At 47.4% G+C, this 20,477-nt stretch overlaps 1 protein-coding gene across 7 annotated transcripts in view; it reads right to left on the bottom strand.

The window, feature by feature from the left end:
- Nucleotides 1-20,477, bottom strand: part of exoc3l1 (exocyst complex component 3-like 1) — a 137,741-nt gene that overhangs the window by 87,376 nt on the left and 29,888 nt on the right. For all 7 annotated transcript variants that reach the window (XM_085913787.1, XM_085913786.1, XM_085913789.1 and 4 more), the window contains 3 exons: nucleotides 1,668-1,861; nucleotides 1,372-1,590; nucleotides 1,164-1,234 (listed from right to left, as the gene is read on the bottom strand). In XM_085913787.1, the coding sequence (XP_085769913.1) occupies nucleotides 1,164-1,234; nucleotides 1,372-1,590; nucleotides 1,668-1,861 (484 nt within the window). The remainder of the gene's footprint in view (nucleotides 1-1,163; nucleotides 1,235-1,371; nucleotides 1,591-1,667; nucleotides 1,862-20,477) is intronic.

Here is a 20,477-nt window from a genome sequence, read left to right as displayed (position 1 = left end):
GGCGTGACCCTGCTTAGCTTCGGAGACCGGATGTTCTCAGGGTAGTATGGCCGTAAGCTTGTCTCATACACACACATATACACGCACGCACACACACACACACACACACGCACACACGCACACACACACACGCACGCATTCGTATCATTTTTATATTTACATAATTAATACATTATTTTCTGCATGTCATTTATACTACGTCTTAATAAAGTGTTTACATGTTTGAAACTATTATTTAATGTTCTAATGATAATATATGCACTTATGTGGTTTAATATACACTTATTGATACACAAAAAAAGGGTAACACTACTTCCCGGATTTTTGAGGGACTATATATATATATATATATATATATATATATATATATATATATATATATATATATGTATATATATATATATATATATATATATATATATATATATGTGTGTGTGTGTGTGTGTGTGTGTGTGTGTGTGTGTGTGTGTGTGTGTGTGTGTGTGTGTGTGTGTGTGTGTGTGTGTGTGTGATCGCACCATTTCTTTTATGTTAGTAACACCTTAATGTTCTAGAATGATTATTTTACTTCCTAGTATTTCTACATAATTAGTTTGAGCCTTTCAAAAATATTGCTTATTTTAGCAATAGTTTACTTTTATTAGTGTTTCCTCAAAAGTAGCCTGACACAGACACAGGCTCTGGACTGTGGTTGTGTCTTTACACACGAGCTCCCTGACTGCAACCGATGCATGTACTGCTGCTGTACTGTGTACTCCGTGGGGGTGGCTATCGGCCGTGGCACATGGTACAGTCCTGCCACAGATGGCTCCTTGAGGCGGTGCATTTGTCACTTGGATGCCCGGTGCCGAGCTTCAGGTCTCTTCAGGATTTCCGGTCAAGTTGCTCTTGCTTTTAGCCACTGATGTGTGTGTGCGTGCCTGTGTGCTTCCACGTTTCCCGGCATTTTTATACTTGGTACAGCTGGTGATGGGGTGGGCTGGAGGTTTGTTTTTAATTGATGTACAGCACTTTGAGCTACACATTTTGTATGAAAAGTGATTTATAAATAAAATATTGATTGATTGATTGATTGATTGATTGATTGATTGATTGATTGATTGATTGATTGATTGATTGATTGATTGATTGATTGCACGGTCTGCAAAGGTGATGGACCTTACCTGTTGTAGACATGTAGTACCCAGTTGAGCACAGCAAAAATCTCCCCACTCTCCAGGTCCCAACTGCTAACCTACACCAGAAGAATTTGTCATACTGAATACGTATGTATAATAAGTTTGGAGGATTTATATTTGTTGTTGTAGCTAGAGTAACAGGAAAATAATTGCTGTTGTTTTGGTGCATTAACCCAACTGAGGAAATTCTCACCTGTGTCAAGTGAGCATGTAAACAGTGGTGGATCGCCTTGAGGTAGGCTCTAGTTAGCCGGTAGTGTGGTGGGACGCAGGGCTCCAGCAAGTGGCGTACTGTGGCCAGATCGGACATAACAGCATCCTGCAGAGTAGAGAGGCGCCCTGCCAAACCTGGACCCTGTGTGTGAAGGTAAGACACACCACGAAACCGAGCAGTCACCACTTCCTCCAGAACCTAAAAAAGATATCCAAATATTAAGTAATTTAAAATGAGAGACATTGGTAATGTTAAAATCATGTTAGAAGTGGCACCTGGAAGAAGCGTGCTCTCCAGCAGCGAGGTCGTCCAGGGAATTGGGGCCTAGCATTGCCCTCAGCTCTTTCCTCCAGCAGAACTCTATCAATAGCCTCTTCTCGCTCTATAATCCTCACAGTTGATACAAACAATGTGGGGTTTTGATGAACTACAGCAAAGGTATTTCTCACAACTGCCCACAGCTCCTTTCCTGCAGTGACGGGAAATTAAAGTTTGTAATGGTGAAAGAAAATGGTCTAGATTGACAATACATCCTACATAATAAACAACCAATATGCATTAAGAACTACAAATAGAATGTTGTACTTTATAGTGATTTTCACACATTTGTTTTCCATGCACGTGGACAGAAATTTGAAGTGGGTGGGTGCTCTCTGCTCAAGCCCAAAAGTTCCAGTTAGTTAATAGAGGGCACTAGGATGTTGCGCCAAAACACAGTAATAGCCTCGTTACTTTCCCTTGAGGACACAAAAAAGGGAAAATATTAACAGAAAAAAAAACTCGTATTTCCAGTCTAAAACGCACAAGTTTTGACTCTTGTTCAAAGTTGGACATGGAAAGTAGTTCCTTGTGTACTGGGGCACGATGGCAATTCCTTTTTCATATTTGACTGACTGAATGCTTTTTCCCCCTTAAATTCAATTTTACCAAATCAAAAAGAACATTTCAAATATCTGCAACTTTACTGCATTCTTTCATTCACAATTGTTATCTTGGATTCCACAAAGATTCTTCCTATGACAAATGACGGTACTTTTGCCATTCTTCTGTGTATAAGATTTCTCATTAGCGGTATTACCAAATCACTTGCAGATAAATGCTGTTAATTCCCCCGCAGTTTGTTTGTTTATTTGTTGCCCACTGTTGTGCACACATACTTTCCAACTTTGCCAATATAGGCAAGCGAATACAGATTGCCTCTCCATCAGTCATTTAATTTCATTTCTCTGACTAATATCACGGTTTTACAGTGAAGTAAACGGTCTATATTGGGGAATGACATGACTCCACCTTGCTGCGCACTGTTATCATGTTACAGTAGTGCGGCCACCGTTCCATCATTAGTGTGTTGCGGGATAGTAACAAACTGACAAATGGCTGATAGTGAGCTACACCAGCGGTGCCCAACATTTTTTGCGCCATGGACCAGTTACATGTCAGACAATATTTTCGCGGACCGGCCTTTATATAAATAATACATTTATAATAAAAAAACACATAAATAATAAAATAAATATATAATATAAATAAATAAAACTCATCATTAAATATCTACTCCGTAGCTTTGCGAGCTCAATTGAGGAATCACGTTACGTGACCGGGACGAGCGTTTTGACCTGAACAAATTGATCCTCGATAAAAAAAGAATATTCGTTTATTTCTATGCGGCCCGATACCAAATTTCCCATGGATCGGTACCGGTCTGCAGCCCGGTGGTTGGGGACCTCTGATCTACACAACAAAGACTGCACCCTTAAAACTTAAAATTTGGACTGTCCCAGGAAGTTGGGTTAAATTGACCCAATATTGTGGGTTTTTGAATCCACCATTTTTAAGGGTGTATGAAGCAAACTTCGTACAGATAAAAAAAAACAAGAGGATGAGTGTTATATTCTCTTAGAATATGTTCAGATTGCCAGCCCAGTAACGTTAGCCTATCGTCTTGGTTATCTCCCAAATGTCTTGTCCTGATTGGTCCGTAACATTAGGATGATGCAGCACATAATGAACGTAGCCGCATGTTGAATGCAGCGTGTTTCCTGTTCCCGCAATCTTCATTCAAAGATTAGTTTTTGCATGTCGTCGTCCTGATACACTTTGTACCTAGCGTGAGTACAGAATATTACATGGTGTCAGAGTAAAACACGAAAATAAAAGAGAAGAAGAAAGGACACCATGGATATTGCTGGAGTCCCTGCACCATTCATGGACTGGGATGCTAGCAATCTGCCGGAAGCATGGCGCAAATTCAAACTCAACGTTTCTTTGATGTTTTCTGGTCCGTTCAAGGCGAAAGAAGAGGAAGAGCGGTGCAGCTACCTATTTCTGTGGGTCGGTGACAAAGGTAGAGATATCTACTACACCTGGACACTTACAGAACGTGAACGGAAGGTACTGAAAACATACTATGATGGCTTTGAAGCATATGTTATGCCGAAAAAGAACGAGATTTTTGCACGTTACACATTTTCCGAGAGGAAACAGGCAGAAAATGAGCCACTAGGAGAGTTTTTGACAGAGTTGAGACTGCTTGTGCAAGACTGCAATTATGCAAATAGAGAGGAGATGCTGAGAGACCGGTTCGTTTTTGGAATTTACTCACCCAAAATCAAAAAGAAGTTACTGAATGCAGGCTCCATCCTAACGCTGGAGCGAGCAATAGACATCGCCAGGTCTCATGATATGGCACAGGCACAAAACCATAGCTAGCGGCAACACAGTCCCACAAACTGTTCATGCAATCCGTCAGCAGACTTCAGAGAGTTCTCCATGGAAAAAGTGGCAGGACAGCACAAAGGGACATGTAGAGTGCAATTACACCTAGACCAGCAGACGGAGCCAGAGGACCACAGAGAAACGCAAACTGTGGCTTCTGTGGTTTCCAGCCTCACGAAGACAAGAACCTTTGTTTAGCCAAAGGTAAACAGTGCAAGTTCTGTTCCAAGTGGAACCATTTTGAATCTGTGTGTCATTCCAAACAAGGAAAGGGAGTACACACAGTAGATGAACATACGTCAGACACGAATGCAGACAGTGTGGACCTGTTTATTGACACTTTAACACAAGCAAGTAGCACCAATGAAACGGAGCAAGCTTTTGCAGATGTGCAAGTTGGGCCAGACAGGACTGTACTTAGCGTCAAGCTAGACACACGCACCTTCAGAGGACTGGGAATGCAGCACACGCTACAACCCTCCGATCACCCACTGTATGGCTACGGTGCCGAACGTCTCACTGTCCAAGGCAAGTGCAACATGAAGTGTAAATATAAGGACAAGGAGTTGACGCTGAAGTTCCACATCGTTGACACACAGGCACCTCCAATTCTAGGACTGCAGGCCTGCCTGGACTTTGGACTCAGACAGCTCATCCTGTCGGTGTCTAGCAAACCTGAAATCCCGATCATTGACGATTTTAAAGACGTTTTCACTAGAATCGGACTGTTTCCTGGTGAGCGTAAAAATTCACATTGACCTCAACGCAGTCCCAGTAGTCCATCCACCGAGGCGAGCCCCGCCTCACAGAAGAACTACAAAACATGGAAAAACAGCAGATCATCGTGAAAGTCATGGAAACAACTGAGTGGGTCAGCTCAATGGTCGTACCCGAGAAGCCAAGCACCAGCAAGCTGAGATTGTGCCTCGACCCGAAAGATCTCAACAAGGCCATCAGGCGACCGCACTACCCCTTACCAGAGAGTGAGAACTTCCAGGCCGGTTCGCAAACGAGTTAGAGTGTGGCCTGAGGGGGTCTCTGATGCTCTTCGGGACTGCTTTGGCACTACAGACTGGGAAATATTTAAAGGGGGCAGCCACTTGCGACAATCGGACAGACATTGAGGAGTAGGCTGACTCTGTGACCTCTCACATCGCAAAGTGCATTGATGATGTGACCCTCACGAAGTACGATGTCACTCGGGCTAACTGGAAGCCATGGCTGACAGGGGCTGTCCTCGGGCTGCTGAGGGCCAGGGACAAAGCCTACAAGGCTGGGGATGAAGCGGGAGTGAGATCAGCTAGAGTGAGACTGTCCCGGGGCATCAAGGATGCGAAAAAGGCGTTCTCTTCCAAGATTACTGCCCACTTCAAAGACAGCAGGGATGCTCGGGGCCTGTGGCGAGGAATTCAGACCATCACGGACTACAAGCCCGCGCCGCAGAGCTGTGAGGGCGACGTCCCTCTGCTCAACGAACTGATGATCGCTTCGACGCACAGAACGACACTTGCCCGCTGAAGACCCCTCCCCCTTCAACCGTGCAGCCCCTGTGCCTTTCTCCCGTTAGCGTGAGGAGGACGCTTGCCGCTATCAATACCTGTAAGGCGCCGGGCCCGGACAACATCCCGGGGCGAGCGCTGAAGGACTGCGCTGAGGAGCTGATGGATGTCTTCACGGACATCTTTAACATTTCCCTGCAGCAGGCCGTCGTCCCGTCATGTTTCAAGGCTGCCACCATCATCACTGTGCCGAAAAATCCTGCTCCTTCCTGCTTCAATGACTACCGCCCTGTTGCACTGACCCCCATTGTCATGAAGTGCTTTGAGCGGCTTGTCTTGGCGCACGTCAGGTCTGTTCTTCCCCCCACCATAGACCCCTTCCAGTTTGCCTTCCGACCCAATCGGTCCTCTGAGGATGCCATCTGCTCTGCCCTCCACTCTGCCCTCACCCACCTGGAGAACTCGTATGTGAGATTGCTGTTTGTGGACTTCAGTTCTGCATTCAACACCATTGTTCCACAGCGTGTCATTTGCAAACTCGACAAGCTGGGCCTCAATACCTCCCTTTGCAACTGGCTACTGGACTTCCTCTGTCAGAGGCCTCAAGTAGTGCGTGTGGGCGACAATGTCTCCGGCAGCATCACGCTGAGCACGGGGGCCCCTCAAGGCTGCGTGTTCAGTCCGCTTCTCTTCACCCTGCTGACGCATGACTGCACTGCAACCTACGGCAGCAACCGCATGCTGAAATATGCCGACGACACGACTGGTGGTGATCAGACTCAATACAGATCGGAGGTCAACCTTTTGGCCGCGTGGTGCAGGGACAACAACCTTCTGCTGAACGTCGACAAGACCAAGAAGATTGTCATTGACTTCCGGAAGGGTCACACCCACCACCTGCCGCTGACCGTCGACGGTGCTGTGGTGGAGAGAGTGAGCAGCACCAGATTCCTGGGGGTGCACATCAGTGAGGACCTCTCCTGGACCACCAACGCTGCGTCGCTGGCGAAGAAAGCTCAGCGCCGCCTGTACTTTCTGCGGAAACTCAGGCGAGCAAGTGCTCCTCCTGCCATCATGACCACATTCTACCGTGGCACCGTTGAGAGCGTCCTCTCGAGTTGTATCGCTGTGTGGGGTGGTGGCTGCTCTGAGTAGTCAAGTCAAGTCAAGTTTATTTGTATAGCCCTAAATCACAAGCAGTCTCAAAGGGCTTCACATAGACAATCAATTGACAATTATTCTCGATCGAAATTACGTTCCCCACCGTCCCACAACACTCGCACCAAATAGCACAAAGAGTAAAAACGAACAGACAAGAGGAACGAAGAAGTAACAAGTGCCCGGTCCGCTCGATAGCACGCCAGCCGCTCCAGTAGCACAGCAGAGTCCGGTGTCCAGCGACCGGACAGCCGCCAGAAGAATGGAAGGCACGGCCGGGCGAGTTGGGCACGCCGCTAGCCTGGCCCGGACGCCTCCGCGCTTCCCCCTCTTCTGCCTCCTCGCACACCGCTTCCGACGCTGCTGGTCCGGGGAAGGAGTAGCAGACGAGTCCAGCGATGATGCAGGCATTGTAGTCCCAGTGACTGTAATGTCCCCGCATCAAAGTCCAAAACTCGCTTTCGCCGACGTCGAGCAGAACCTGCCTGCTGTACTCGTAGCGCTACGTGGTGCGATCAGACAAACACATAAAACTGTCTGACAAACACTCATTAAACAAACAAAAACACCGATCGGCAGGGACGGAGAGAGGCCGCTGCCTGTGTGTACAACATGAAGGCCCTGCAGCGCATAGTGAACACTGCTAGTAAGATAATCGGGGCTCCACTCCCCTCCCTGAAGGACATTTACGCCTCCCGTCTCACCCGCAAGGCGACTGCGATTGTGTGTGATGTGAGTCACCCCGCTCACTCTTTGTTTGAACTTCTGCCCTCTGGGAAGAGGTACAGATGCCTGCGCTCCCGCACCACCAGACTCAAAAACAGCTTCAGACTCCAAGCTGTCAGGATCCTGAATTCCCTACCCCCTCCACCCTCGGCTGCATGACGTCCTGTTCTTTTGCGCTATGATCTGGCTGTCTGCTATTAGCACGCTTGCTCCATTTTGCTGCTCTTATTTGTCTATTTATTTGTTTATTTATTTATTGTTTATTTATTTGAGTTATTTGCTTATTACTTATTCATTGCTCTTGTCTGTTCGTTTTTACTCCTTGTGCTATTTGATTGTATGTGTTGTGTACTGTGTCTAGTCATCGTGGGGTGGTGGGAAACGTAATTTCGATCTCTTTGTGTGTCTTAACATGTGAAGAAAATGACAATAAAGCGGACTTTGACTTTGATGCTCGACGATGTCACGATCAAGTTGGCAGATGCCGGCTTCTTCAGTGTTATGGATGCCAGGTCTGGTTACTGGGCAATCAAACTCACAGAGGAGTCTTCCAAACTGACCACATTCAACATGGTGTTCGGGCGATACCGCTTCCTCCGTCTACCGTTTGGACTGATATCGGCCCAGGACGAATTTCAACGCAAGGTTGACGAGACCTACAAAGGCCTCCAGGGAGTGACCGCGATCGTAGATGATGTGCTAATCTACAGGCGCACAAAAGAAGAACACAACAGCAACCTCCGTGCAATGTTGCAGCGCTCCAGAGAGCGGGGAGTAAAACTCAACCCAGAGAAGAGCACAATCTGCGCCACAGAGGTCAGCTACTTCGGGCACCGCATCTCCAAGGACGAAATCAGGCCCGATCCAGCCAAAATCGCTGCCGTGAGAGACATGGGTGAGTTATAGACAATCCTTGGTATGGTTAATTACCTATCAAAGTTCGCTCCCATGCTCTCAGACATCAACGCCCCCATGCGTCACTTGCTGAAAGAGTTCAGTGAGTTTAGGTGGGACGCACAGCATGACGAGGCTTTCAAAAAGATGAAAGAGCTTGTCACACGAGAGCCTGGCCCGGACTTAGCCTTCTAAGACCCCAGCAAAGAGCTCAGGCTGCAAGTCGACGTGTCCAAATCTGGCCTCAGTGCAGTCCTACTTAAAGAAGAGAAACCCATGGGCTATGCATCCAAATAGCTAACAGACAGCGAAGTCAACTACGCTCAGATAGAAAAGGAGCTGTAGGCCATTCTGTTCGAATGTAAAAGGTTCCACTAGTACATGTATGGCCGCCACGCCATCGTCGCAAGTGACCATTGGAGTTCATCATGGAGAAACCTCTCAAGGCAGTGCCTCCAAGACTACAGAGGATGATGCTTCAGTTAAAGAGGTACGACATCAACAGGAAGTCCCTGTTTGACAAGGACGACAGCCTGCGGGAATGCATGGATATGCAAGTTCACACAGTCTACACTCTACAGTAACCTGCCAGGCAGTGACCCCAACTGAAAGAGATCAGAGCCGAGACTGAAAAAGACACAGCTCGTGACACTAAGAGACACTATTGACAACGGCTGGGGAAGGAGGGGGTGATGTAGAGTCCCCCTCTGGATGAGGTATCTCTTCTAAAGAGGACTTCGCGTTGACAGGGAAAAAACATGTGGTTGAGTGTATGACGTTATATGGGTCTGTGGAATAATTAGAAATGCAACTTACAACGGGTCCGACGTCAGCATATGCAGCGCATTGTTTACATAACGGACGATCGATGGATTTAATGAATTGGAGTGACACAGATGGTTTGATAAACGTGTCATTTATGTAATACATACTTGAATAACTCTGAATGTTACGTCAGGCCCGTTCTCAGCTCCTCGTTTGTGAATATGTCACGTTAGCATACCGTATCGTTTAGCCTGTTGTTGCTGGTTCATATCTGTTCTTGGTGTTGGATTTTGACAAATAAATTTGCCCCAAAAGTCTGACTTCCACGGTGCGCGATATATATGTTTTTTTTCACTTTATTGTGCATTTTATGGCTGGTGCGACTTGTACTCCGGAGCAACTTATAGTCCAAAAATTATGGAAATAATTCTAGTCTCCATTCCAACATAATCATACGATCAAGATAATTTGTCAACCCTAACAATTTTGTAAAATAAAAAAGAGGAAAAGAAATAAATCTGTTTGTGGGCAGAAACTGGTTCACACTAGTGCTCTAGCCCTCCTAAGAAATAATAAAAAAAAACAAAGACAGAACATGTTTTCAGGTATTGGATGAATCAAAACTGTGAATTTGAGACATTGCAATGCTACATTTAAGAGAAATAATGGAAAAAATTAGGATAAGGGACGTGAGTTGAGAATGATATATGAATGTTGTGTGGAGAGCTTGGATAAATTGAGACCAATGTGATGGAAAGATTCCTTTTTGGAGACTGTGTGTGCGATGCAAATGAGCAAGGATGAATGATTGACTGGATGAAAGAAAAATACAGATTGAATGGTTGAAGTTGTTGGAGACTACTATGGGAAATTAGTAGAATAACTTTGAAGGAAGAGTGATTTTGAGCAAGTTAAATGCTAAGAAAAAAAAGTTGCTTTTGAATTGATAATTAACTAGAGTAAAAAAAATGGGGGAAAAAATGGAGAACCAACAACACATGCAGATGAGTAAACTGGGAAACTGAGTACTGTTTTGGAAAAAAAGGCAAATTAAGTGATGCTGGAATCATATTTAGTGAAGAGCATATCCACCCAAAAGGTTTGTCTTAGTGATACTGGACAAGGGGTGAGACATGGGCGTCGCCAAGCCGCAGAAGGAGGGAGGGAGTAGGACAGATAGTGAAAGATAGTAATAATACAACGCTTTACGACATTTGGATTCTGTAATACATTTGGCGTCGTACCATCATCCATCCATCCATCCATCCATCCATCCATCCATCCATCCATCCATCCATCCATCCATCCATCCATCTTCTTCCGCTTATCCGGGGTCGGGTCGTAGGGGCAGACTTCCCTCTTGCCAGCCACTTCATCCAGCTCATCCCGGGGGATCCCAAGGGCGTTCCCAGGCCAGCCGAGAGACCTAGTCTCTCCAGCGCATCCTGGGTTGTCCCCAGGGTCTCCTACCGGTGGGACATGCCCGGAACACCTCCTCAGGGAGGCATCCAGGAGGCATCCTAATGAGATGCCCGAGCCACCTCATCTGGCTCCTCTCCACATGGAGGAGCAGCGGCTCTACTCAGAGTCTCTCCCGGATGACCGAGCTTCTCACCCTATCGCTGAGAGTGCCTAGAAATTCTGTCCATAAAAATTATGAACAAAGAGCTCCTCATCCTATCTCTAAGGGAGAGCCCGGACATCCTGCGGAGGAAACTCATTTCGGCCGATTGTATCCTGGATCTCGTTCTTTTGGTCGTGACCCATAGTTTGTGACCATAGGTGAGGGTAGGAGCAATGATCGACCGGTAAATCGAGAGCTTTGCCTTTTGGCTCAGCTCTCTCTTCACCACGACGGTCCGGTACAGAGTCCGCATTACTGCCGACGCTGCACCGATCCGCCTGTCGATCTCGCCCTCCATCCTGCCCTCACTCGTAAACAAGACCCCAAGATACTTGAACTCCTCCACTTGGGGCAGGATCTCATCCCCGATCCGGAGAGGGCATTCCACCCTTTTCCGACCGAGGACCATGGACTCGGATTTGGAGGTGCTGACCCTCATCCCGACCGCTTCACACTCTGCTCCGAACCGCTCCAATGAGAGCTGGAGATCACGGCCTGAAGAAGCCAACAGCACCACGTCATCTGCAAAAAGCAGAGACGCGATGCTGAGGTCCCCAAACCGGACCCCCTCAACGCCTCGGCTGCGCCTTGGTGGAGTCCAACCCTCACTGGGAACAAATCCGACTTACTGCCGGAAATGCGGACCAAACTCTGGCATCGGTGATACAGGGACCGAACCGCCCTTATCAGTTGGCTCGGCACCCCGTACTCCCGAAGCACCCTCCACAGAATCTCCCGAGGGACACGGTCGAACGCCTTCTCCAAGTCCACAAAACACATGTGGACTGGTTGGGCGAACTCCCATGCACCCTGGAGGATCCTGCCGAGGGTGTAGAGCTGGTCCACTGTTCCACGGCCAGGACAAAAGTCACACAGCTCCTCCTGAATCAGAGGTTCCAGTAGAACGATGGAGTCCCCAGTGCTCTCCAGCACCTCCTCCAGGGAGGGTGGGTATTCTGAGCTGCCATTTGGTGTATAGACACAAATAACAGTCAGGACCCGTCCTCCCCCCCCCCAAAGGCGGAGGGAGGCTACCTTCTCGTTCACCGGGGTGAACCCCAATGTGCAGCGCCCAGCCGGGGGGCAATAAGTATCCCCACACCTGCTCGACGCCTCTCACCGTGGGCAACTCCAGAGTGGAAGAGAGTCCAGCCCCTCTCGAGAGGGCTTGTACCAGAGCCCAAACTATGTGTGGAGGCAAGTCCGACTATGTCTAGTCGGAACTTTTCTGCCTCACACACCAGCTCGGGCTCCTTTCCAGCCAGAGAGGTGACATTCCATGTCTCTAGAGCCAGCCTCTGCAGCTGGGGATCGGACCGCCAAGTTTCTCCTTGCCTTTGGCCGCCATCCAGCTCACTTTGCACCCCACCTACAGGTGGTGAGCCCATGGGAAGGGGGACCCACGTTTTCTATTCGGGCTATGCGCTCGCCTTCGAGCCCTACCTCCAGGCCTGGCTCCAGAGGGGGGCCCCGGTGACCCGTGTCCGGGCGAGGGAAAACTAGGTCAGGTCCATTTGTTTTTATCATCATGAGGGGTCTTCTAAGCTGTGCTTTGTCTGGCCCCTCACTTAGGACCCTTTTGCCATGGGTGACCCTACCAGGGGCATGAAGCCCCAGACAACATGGCTCCTAGGATCATAGGGGCACGCAAACCCCTCCGTATATTGGAAGCATACGACTTCCTGAATGCAGCATGTTTCCTGCTCCCGCAATCTTCATTAAAATATTAGTTTTTGCATGTCATCGTCCGGATACAGTTTGTACCTAGCGTGAGTACAGAACATTACAATGAAGAAGAGTTTATATGTTACCTAAACTCTGTATCTCACTGAGGTGTGTGTTTGCATACGTAGCAAATGTTTTATTGTCACGGTTGCTAAAATGTTGAAAACAATTGTAAAAGGTTGCAAATATTTGTTCTCGTCACAACAAAAAATTTTGCTGACCATTAAAATTGTTGAATGTCTGGCGAATGTCTTTGAGAGTGTTTGTGAGCTTAAACAAATCCTGAAAAAAAAAATCAACATTCGGACTGGGCGCCAACCTTTGCAAGTCAAAGAGACACTTAAGCTTTAAGGAAAGTGGCGCAGTCAGTTTGTTCCGGTATCACCAATCACATATATGCACACAGGGGATCCGTGGGGCTGTTAAAGGTATTAAAAGGTAGTAAATGAAATTAGTGAAAAATAAAGCCTTTTAAAAATATTAAAAGTAGATGACATCTGAAGAGGTATGACATTTTAAAACTGCGATCCACCTTTATGACTTTTTCTCATTGGTGTTAAGTGCTGGCCTATTCCCTAGAAATCACGTAATTTTATTTATTATATAAATTATATGTTCGTGTAGGACCTGGGACGTATGTTGCAGTGTGCAGTGTTAATGCAATGCTGTGGCTGCCAATAACCGTAAATGATGTTTAACACTGAGTGTTTGCGGTGAAAACATTAACGAAATAATTTGGGCCTACATAATATTCCCTGAAAATGGGGGCAAAACAAAGTCAAGGGCAGATTTAAGTTTTTCGATATCTGGTTGGAGGACGCTATATTCAAAGACTCACAGTGACCAAACACTACACATACACCTTCAATGCGGGCATAGGAGAGTGCTTCCTTGATTTCAATATGTTTAAGGAGTCAAAGATAGCAAAAAGCTTTGCGTGCGGCAAGGACGAGAACTGCTACGTAATCAAGTTTAGTTTATCGCCATACTTCAAGAAGAAGCTAGTTGCGAGTGTCAACAAGTGTCACCCTCATGTTCGATGAACGTCTCAATAAGTGTTCAAAGAAAAATCAGATGGACATACAGATTCGGTTTTTAGAGAATGACTGTGTGACTTCAAGATACACTGCTCAAAAAATGAAAGGAACAGTTTTTTATCAGGGTATGGCATGAATTCAATTACACTTTTCTGATAAGGTTTTGGTCAGGTGTGTCTGACTTCATAAGACCTAGTTGGGCTGTTGTGATGCGTCTAGTGTGTTGGTGGAGTGCCCAGTGCATGTCACTTTTCACTGTCAACCCTCACCGCTGGCTAGCAGTATGCGAACGGGAGAGCCGAATGCGTAAGTCTCTCCCTGTCAGTACATAGACTCTCTAACAGCAAGCCCTATGTAGGGCCTCCACGCGGCGACACATGGTAACTGGGTACAACACGGACCCAGGCTAAACTACAAGGGACTCGGAGGAGGTTTGGCCCACCGGTGTGTGGACACGCCCTGGTGCCCACGAACCAGCCCACAACTATGGGTTAAATAGTACCACTGCCTAGTGGGCTCCTCGGGAGAGGACTGGGCTAAGGGAGTCAACCCCTACAGAAAATCAATTTCCCCTTGGTTTGGTGTCAGGTAGGGCATCCGACTGTAAAAACCTTTGCTCCAAAATATTTTTCAGTATGGCTAGACAAACAGGAGAGGCGGGGTACAGCCTCAAGTACTCAGTGGGCATTTTCATCAGCCTACGACAAAAATAATGATGGAAAAGGAGGCCAAACCGCAGGTAGATCATATGACGGCCCTCAGCCCGATGGACTGCGGGGAGGCCTGAACCGGAACAGAGGGGGGCAGCAGGCACATGTTAGGGTGGCTACATGGAACATCGGTAGCATGTCGCGCCTATCGGGGGAGTGGGTTGAGGCTCTACACAGGAGATGGGTGGATGTCTGCTGTGTCCAGGAGTCGAGATGGAAGGGTGGAAGTGCAAGGATGCTGGGTGCAATCGGCAGAAGGTACAAGTTCTTCTGGCAAGGCTGCAATGGGACTGGTGGTGTTGGAGTACTTACCGCCAAAAAGTGGATAGATCAAGTGCTAAGTATTAGCAGGGTAAATGAGCGGATCATCTTTGTGAAGTTGATCGTCGGGAAGCGCCTGACAAACGTAATTTCAATCTATGCCCCTCAAATTGGCAGAAGTCAGGACGAGAAGGATGCCTTCTGGGACAAGGCCATCATGGTGCTATCAGGGATCTCCCAGAATGAGGTTATAATTCTGGGAGGTGATCTGAATGGACACGTGGGGAGGGAGTCAGATGGCTTTGAGGGGTTACATGAGGGACAGGGGTACGGCATGCGGAACACAGAGGGAGAGAGGATTCTGGAGTCCGGAGACGCACTGGAGCTGGTGCTGTGCAACACGCTTTTCAAGAAGAACGAAGCCAAATTAGTAACATGCAGTTCGGGTGGCTGCAAGAGCACAATAGATTACATCATGGTCAGAAAGGAGGACCGCGTCCTGGTCAGGGATGCCAAGGCAATCCCCGGAGAAGTGTGTGTGTCTCAGCATCGCCTAGTCATCAGAGACCTAACTCTGCGAATCAAGAAGGTGGTGGCTAAGAAGCATCCTCCCAAGTTGAAGGTGTGGAAGCTACATAGCGCTGGGAATAAAAGCGAGTTTAGGGAGAAGATTGAGCAAATAGCAGAAGAAGTGGAGGAGAGGATGGAGTCGGGTGGGGTGGATGGCAAGTGGCAGGCAATGAAGAAGGCTCTGCTTGAAGCTACAGAGGAGTGTGCGGATGGTCAAAGGGTAAAGCAAGACAAAGAGAGACATGGTGGTGGAATGACAGCGTCAAAAGAGCGGTGAAGGAGAAAAGGCGGTGTCATAAAGTATGGAAGAAGTCCAAAGGGGAGGCAGACCGAGCGCGGTATGAAGAGGCAAAGAGGGCATCACGGACAGCGGTGTGGGAGGCCCAAGAGACCAAGAGGAAAGAATTTGCAAGTGAATTGGAGAGTGAGAGAGGACAAAAGAGCTTCTTCAAGATAGCGAAGCAAATGGTTAAGGAGAGGCGTGATGTGATCGGTGCAAACTGTGTGAAGGGTGAGGATGGCAACATCGTGACAGACAACAGAGGAGTGAAAGAAGTATGGCGAAGGTACATGGAGAAGCTGCTGAATGTGGAGAATGACTGGGATGGAGAGGTGGGATGCGACGAAGTGGAGGGTGAATGTTGCCCGATCATGCAAACAGAAGTGGGGAAAGACATGAAGGCCATGAAGGATGGAAAGGCAGCTGGACCATCTGGAGTGGTGGCAGAGATGCTAAAGGCAGCGGGAGACATCGGTGTGCAGTGGATGACTGACCTGTGTAACAGTGTCATCGCTGAGGGGCACATTCCGGAGGACTGGACAAAAAGAGTCCTGGTGCCTCTATTCAAAGGGAAGGGGGACCCACTCGCATGTGGGTCATACAGGGCAATAAAGCTGCTGGAGCATGGAATGAAGCTGTTGGAGAGGGTGTTGGAAAGGAGAGTGAGGTCACGGGTAGAGGTGGACGAGATGCCGTATGGCTTTATACCTTGTAAAGGTACAACAGACGCAATTTTTATCACCCGACAGATGCAAGAGAAACACCAGGAGAAGAGGAAGAGGTTGTACTTCGCTTTTGTTGACCTGGAAAAAGCATTCGATAGGGTGCCAAGGGAGGTGGTGATGTGGGCCCGAAGGAAGTCGGGCGTGGAAGAGGGATTTGTTGAGGCTGTGATGGCTCTCTACTGCAGAGCATACACAGCTGTTAGAACAGGAATTGGCGACAGTAATGAGTTTGAAGTAAGGGTAGGGGTGCACCAGGGATCAGTGCTCAGCCCATTACTGTTTGCTATTGTGATGGATGTGGTATCGAGGGAAGTGAGGGGTGGATTACTATGGAAGCTGCTCTACGCGGATGACCTGGTATTGATGGTTCACAGTCGAGAAGACCTAGCTAGGAAGCTAATGGCCTGGAAGACATGCTTAGAAGTGAAAGGAATTAAGGTGAATGCGGCAAAATCAAAGGTCATGGTCGGTGGTGCTGGCCTGGGAGTGATACCGCAGTCAGGAGCATGGTCATGTGGAGTTTGCAGGAAGGGAGTGCAAGCTAACTCTATCCGGTGCAAGGGTTGTCAGAGATGGGTACACCGGAGATGCAGCGGAGTAAAGGACAGCCTACTAGCTGCAAGTGAGACCTTCCAATGCAAGCGGTGCAAGGGAGAAGTCGCCCAAGCAGACCCAGCTGAGCAAGAGGGGCTCGTAGTAGATGGGGAGATGTACGAGGTGGTGGACAGCTTCTGCTACCTTGGAGATATGCTCAACGCTGATTGGGGGGGGGGAGGGGATCTAGCAGTGACCACAAGGGTGAGAAGCGGGTGGAAGAAATTCAGGGAACTCATGCCCTTCTTAACATCTAAGACACCGTCCCTGAAGATGAGAGGCCAAGTGTACTCAGCCTGCGTCAGAAGTGCTATGACGTACGGAAGTGAGGCATGGGCCCTGAAAACAGAAGAGGAAAACAAACTAAACAGAGAGGAAATGAGGATGATCAGATGGATGTGTGGTGTGTCAATGAGGGAGGAAAAGACCAGTGCAGAGCTGAGAAAGAGGATGGGAGTGGAGGCCATAGTGGATGTGGTGAGGAGAGGCAGACTGCGATGGTACGGACATGTAGTGAGGAAGGATGAGAATGACTGGGTGAAGAAAGTCATGTCATTTAACGTAGAGGAAACAAGACCCAGTGGTCGACCGAAAAAGACCTGGCAGACGACCATGGCAGCCGACATGAAGACACTCGGCATCAACCACGAGATGGCCATGGACCGTTCCCGGTGGAAGAAAGTCATATCGAGAATCCAGTTCAACCCAGCGGCGCCTGGAAAGCGGACTTTAAACCAATGATGATGAAGATGATGATGATGTTTTGGTCAGGCACGTGGCAGAGGGGGTTGTTAATCACTTTCAGCTGCATTGGTGTTGATGGAATTAACAACAGGTACACTAGAGAGGCAACAACGAGATGGTCCCCAAAACAGGACTGGTTTTGCAGGTGGAGGCCATTTCAAGCTCCTCCCTCTTGATCGTTTTAAACTGTTTTTCCACAAGTGTTGGCTTTAGCAAGAGTCATTATCATGACTGGAAGCACGAGGCGATTTCTTAACCCTCCTGAAGTTGCGCAGATTGTCCAACTCCTCCAAAATGACACATCCATGCGTGCTGTTGCAAGAAGATTTGATGTGTCTCCCAGTACAATCTCCAGAGTATGGAGGAGATTCCAGGAGACGGGCAGTTACTCTAGGAGAGCTGCACAGGGCCGTAGACGGTCCTCATCCCATCAGCAGGACCGATATCCGCTGCTTTGTGCAAGGAGGAACAGGTTGAGCACTGCCCGAGCCCTACAGAATGACCTTCAGCAGGCTACTGGTGTGAATGTTTTTGCCCAAACAGTCAGAAACAGACTTCACGAGGGTGGCCTAGGGGCACGACGTCCTGTGTGCTCACTCCTCAGCACCGTGGAGCTCGACTGGCATTTGCCATAGAACACCAGAATTGGCAAGTCCGCCACTGGCGCCCTGTGCTTTTCACAGATGAGAGCAGGTTTACCCTGAGCACCTGTGATAAATGTGAAAGGGTCTGGAGAACCCAAGGAGAGCGCTATGCTGCCTGCAACATCATTCAGCATGACCGGTTCGGTGGTGGGTCAGTGATGGTCTGGGGAACCATTTCCATGGAGGGATGAACAGACGTCTACAGTCTATAGAACGGCAGTCTGACTGCCATCAGGTATCGGGATGAAATCCTTGCACCCATGGTCAGACCCTACGCTGGTGCAGTAGGTCCTGGGTTCCTCCTGATCCACGTAATTCCCGGCCTCATGTGGCAAGAGTATGCAGACAGTATCTGGAGGATGAAGGAATTGACACAATTGAATGGCCCTCACGATCACCTGATCTAAACCCGATAGAACACCTTTGGGACATAATGTTTCGGTCCATCAGACGCCGCCAGGTTGCTCGTTAGACTTTGCAGGAGCTCACTGATGCCCTTAGACAGATCTGGGAGGACATCCCACAAGACACCATCCGTCGTCTCATTAGGAGCATGCCGCGACGTTGTCAAGCATGCATACAAGCATGTGGGGGCTACACAAGATATTGAAGAGTTTTGAATTGCAGAAATTGAATTTAAGCAAAATGGACGAGCCTGCCACATCATTTTATCACTTTGATTTTTGGGGTGTCTATATACTGAGCCCTCTGTAGGCTAAAAACTTGTATTTCCATCAAAAGATGTGGCATCCTTTTGTTCCTTTTTTTCACCATTAAAATGTGATGTATTTTCAAAGTGTTCCTTTAATTTTTTTGAGCAGTGTATTTCGGTTCCGAATTCCGAAGACATGCGAGGTAAGATGACAACATCAACGCCATGAGCTTCTCGCCCGAAGAGTGAGCTGCGCAAGCACGTTCCCGAGCTGGAGGTCTCGCCGACTCCTGGCCGATGGACTTTGACGACTCCAATGCCAAACCCGACTGGGCCTGGAAGCACGACTACGACCTGCCCGAGCTGGTGCAGACCATGCTCAACTTCCTCAGCGGTGACACACGCATGGCCCACGCAAACTACCCGCGCAGCGCCTGAACTAAGCTAACGCACTTTATTGTACATAATGTTTAAGTAGGTCACTTTTTTTTTTTTTATCCTGATAATATGTTGTAATTGTGTCTACCGGATGTGAGTGAACGCTGGCGCGACTTGCTGCCGCTGCTTTCCGATCATTTTATTATGCTATTTTATGTCTGGACAGCGACCTTGAGTGCCTTGAAAGGGGCCTTATAAATAAAATGTATCATTATTATTATGATTATTATCTGTCACAGCACATCAAAGTGTATTTTCATGTATAATAGAGTGAACTAAGAATAAATAATAAATACAATAGATACAATAAAAACAATACCTGCTAAACCAATCACTTTTTGGTTCTTTTATCACAAACAGGGTATTTTAGGTTGCATTACCTGACATGTTTCGGCATGAACTTCCGCCTTCATCAGAGTGTCACTGCTGTAATTGTGACGCGTCTTTATCAGCTGATCGATCAGCTGATCGAATAATGTTAATATTCTGATTGATCGATCAGCTGATAAAGACGCGTCACAATTACAGCAGTGACACTGATGAAGGCGGAAGTTCATGCCGAAACATGTCAGGTAATGCAACCTAAAATACCCTGTTTGTGATAAAAGAACCAAAAAGTGATTGAAAAAAGGAAACAGAATGAACTTAGTACAACTAATACCTGCTAAAATCATACTGTCATGCAGAGGTCCCCAAACTACGGCGCGCGGGCCGAATACGGACCACCTCCACATTTGGTCCGGCCCCCTGAACAATACCAGAGAGCATTTTGATTTTTTTTCCATACATGTGTATTTGTATTGAATGATAAAGTTGGACTTCTGCAAATAAAATGTTCCTTAGTTATGAACTTTTTTCATTAACCATTAGTTAGTAACTACAGGGTTCGGCAGAATGATCTGACACATTTGTAGGTTTAATAAAATGGAAATAAATTAAAGAAACAAAAAAGTTCTTTTACTTTTGAAAAGTACATATAATGCCATTTGGTTTTGTTTTATGTTTTGTTTTTTGTTTCGTTTCATTTCATTTTCGAATAATGTTATTTTGTTTCGTTTCAGTTGGTAACATGAATTGGACAGGTGAGCATGGCGCTTTCATTGTGGAAACGTTTATCAAAAACGAATCTGTAACTGCAACACGAGCGTTCCGTTTGCACTTCAGACTTGGTAGACATGATCCCGTACCTGCTCGAAACACGATCTTATTATGGGTTACTAACTTCAGAGCCAGTGGATCAGCATTGAAACAAAAATCAACCAGCCGACCTCGCACCGCCAGAACTCTAGAAAATGTGGCGGTGGTAAGACCAAAATAACATTAT

Source organism: Syngnathus leptorhynchus, chromosome 6 (genome assembly GCF_054491065.1).
Source record: "Syngnathus leptorhynchus isolate UIUO chromosome 6, UIUO_Slep, whole genome shotgun sequence".
Lineage (NCBI taxonomy): Eukaryota > Metazoa > Chordata > Actinopteri > Syngnathiformes > Syngnathidae > Syngnathus > Syngnathus leptorhynchus.
This window is presented reverse-complemented; position numbering and strand designations above follow the sequence as displayed.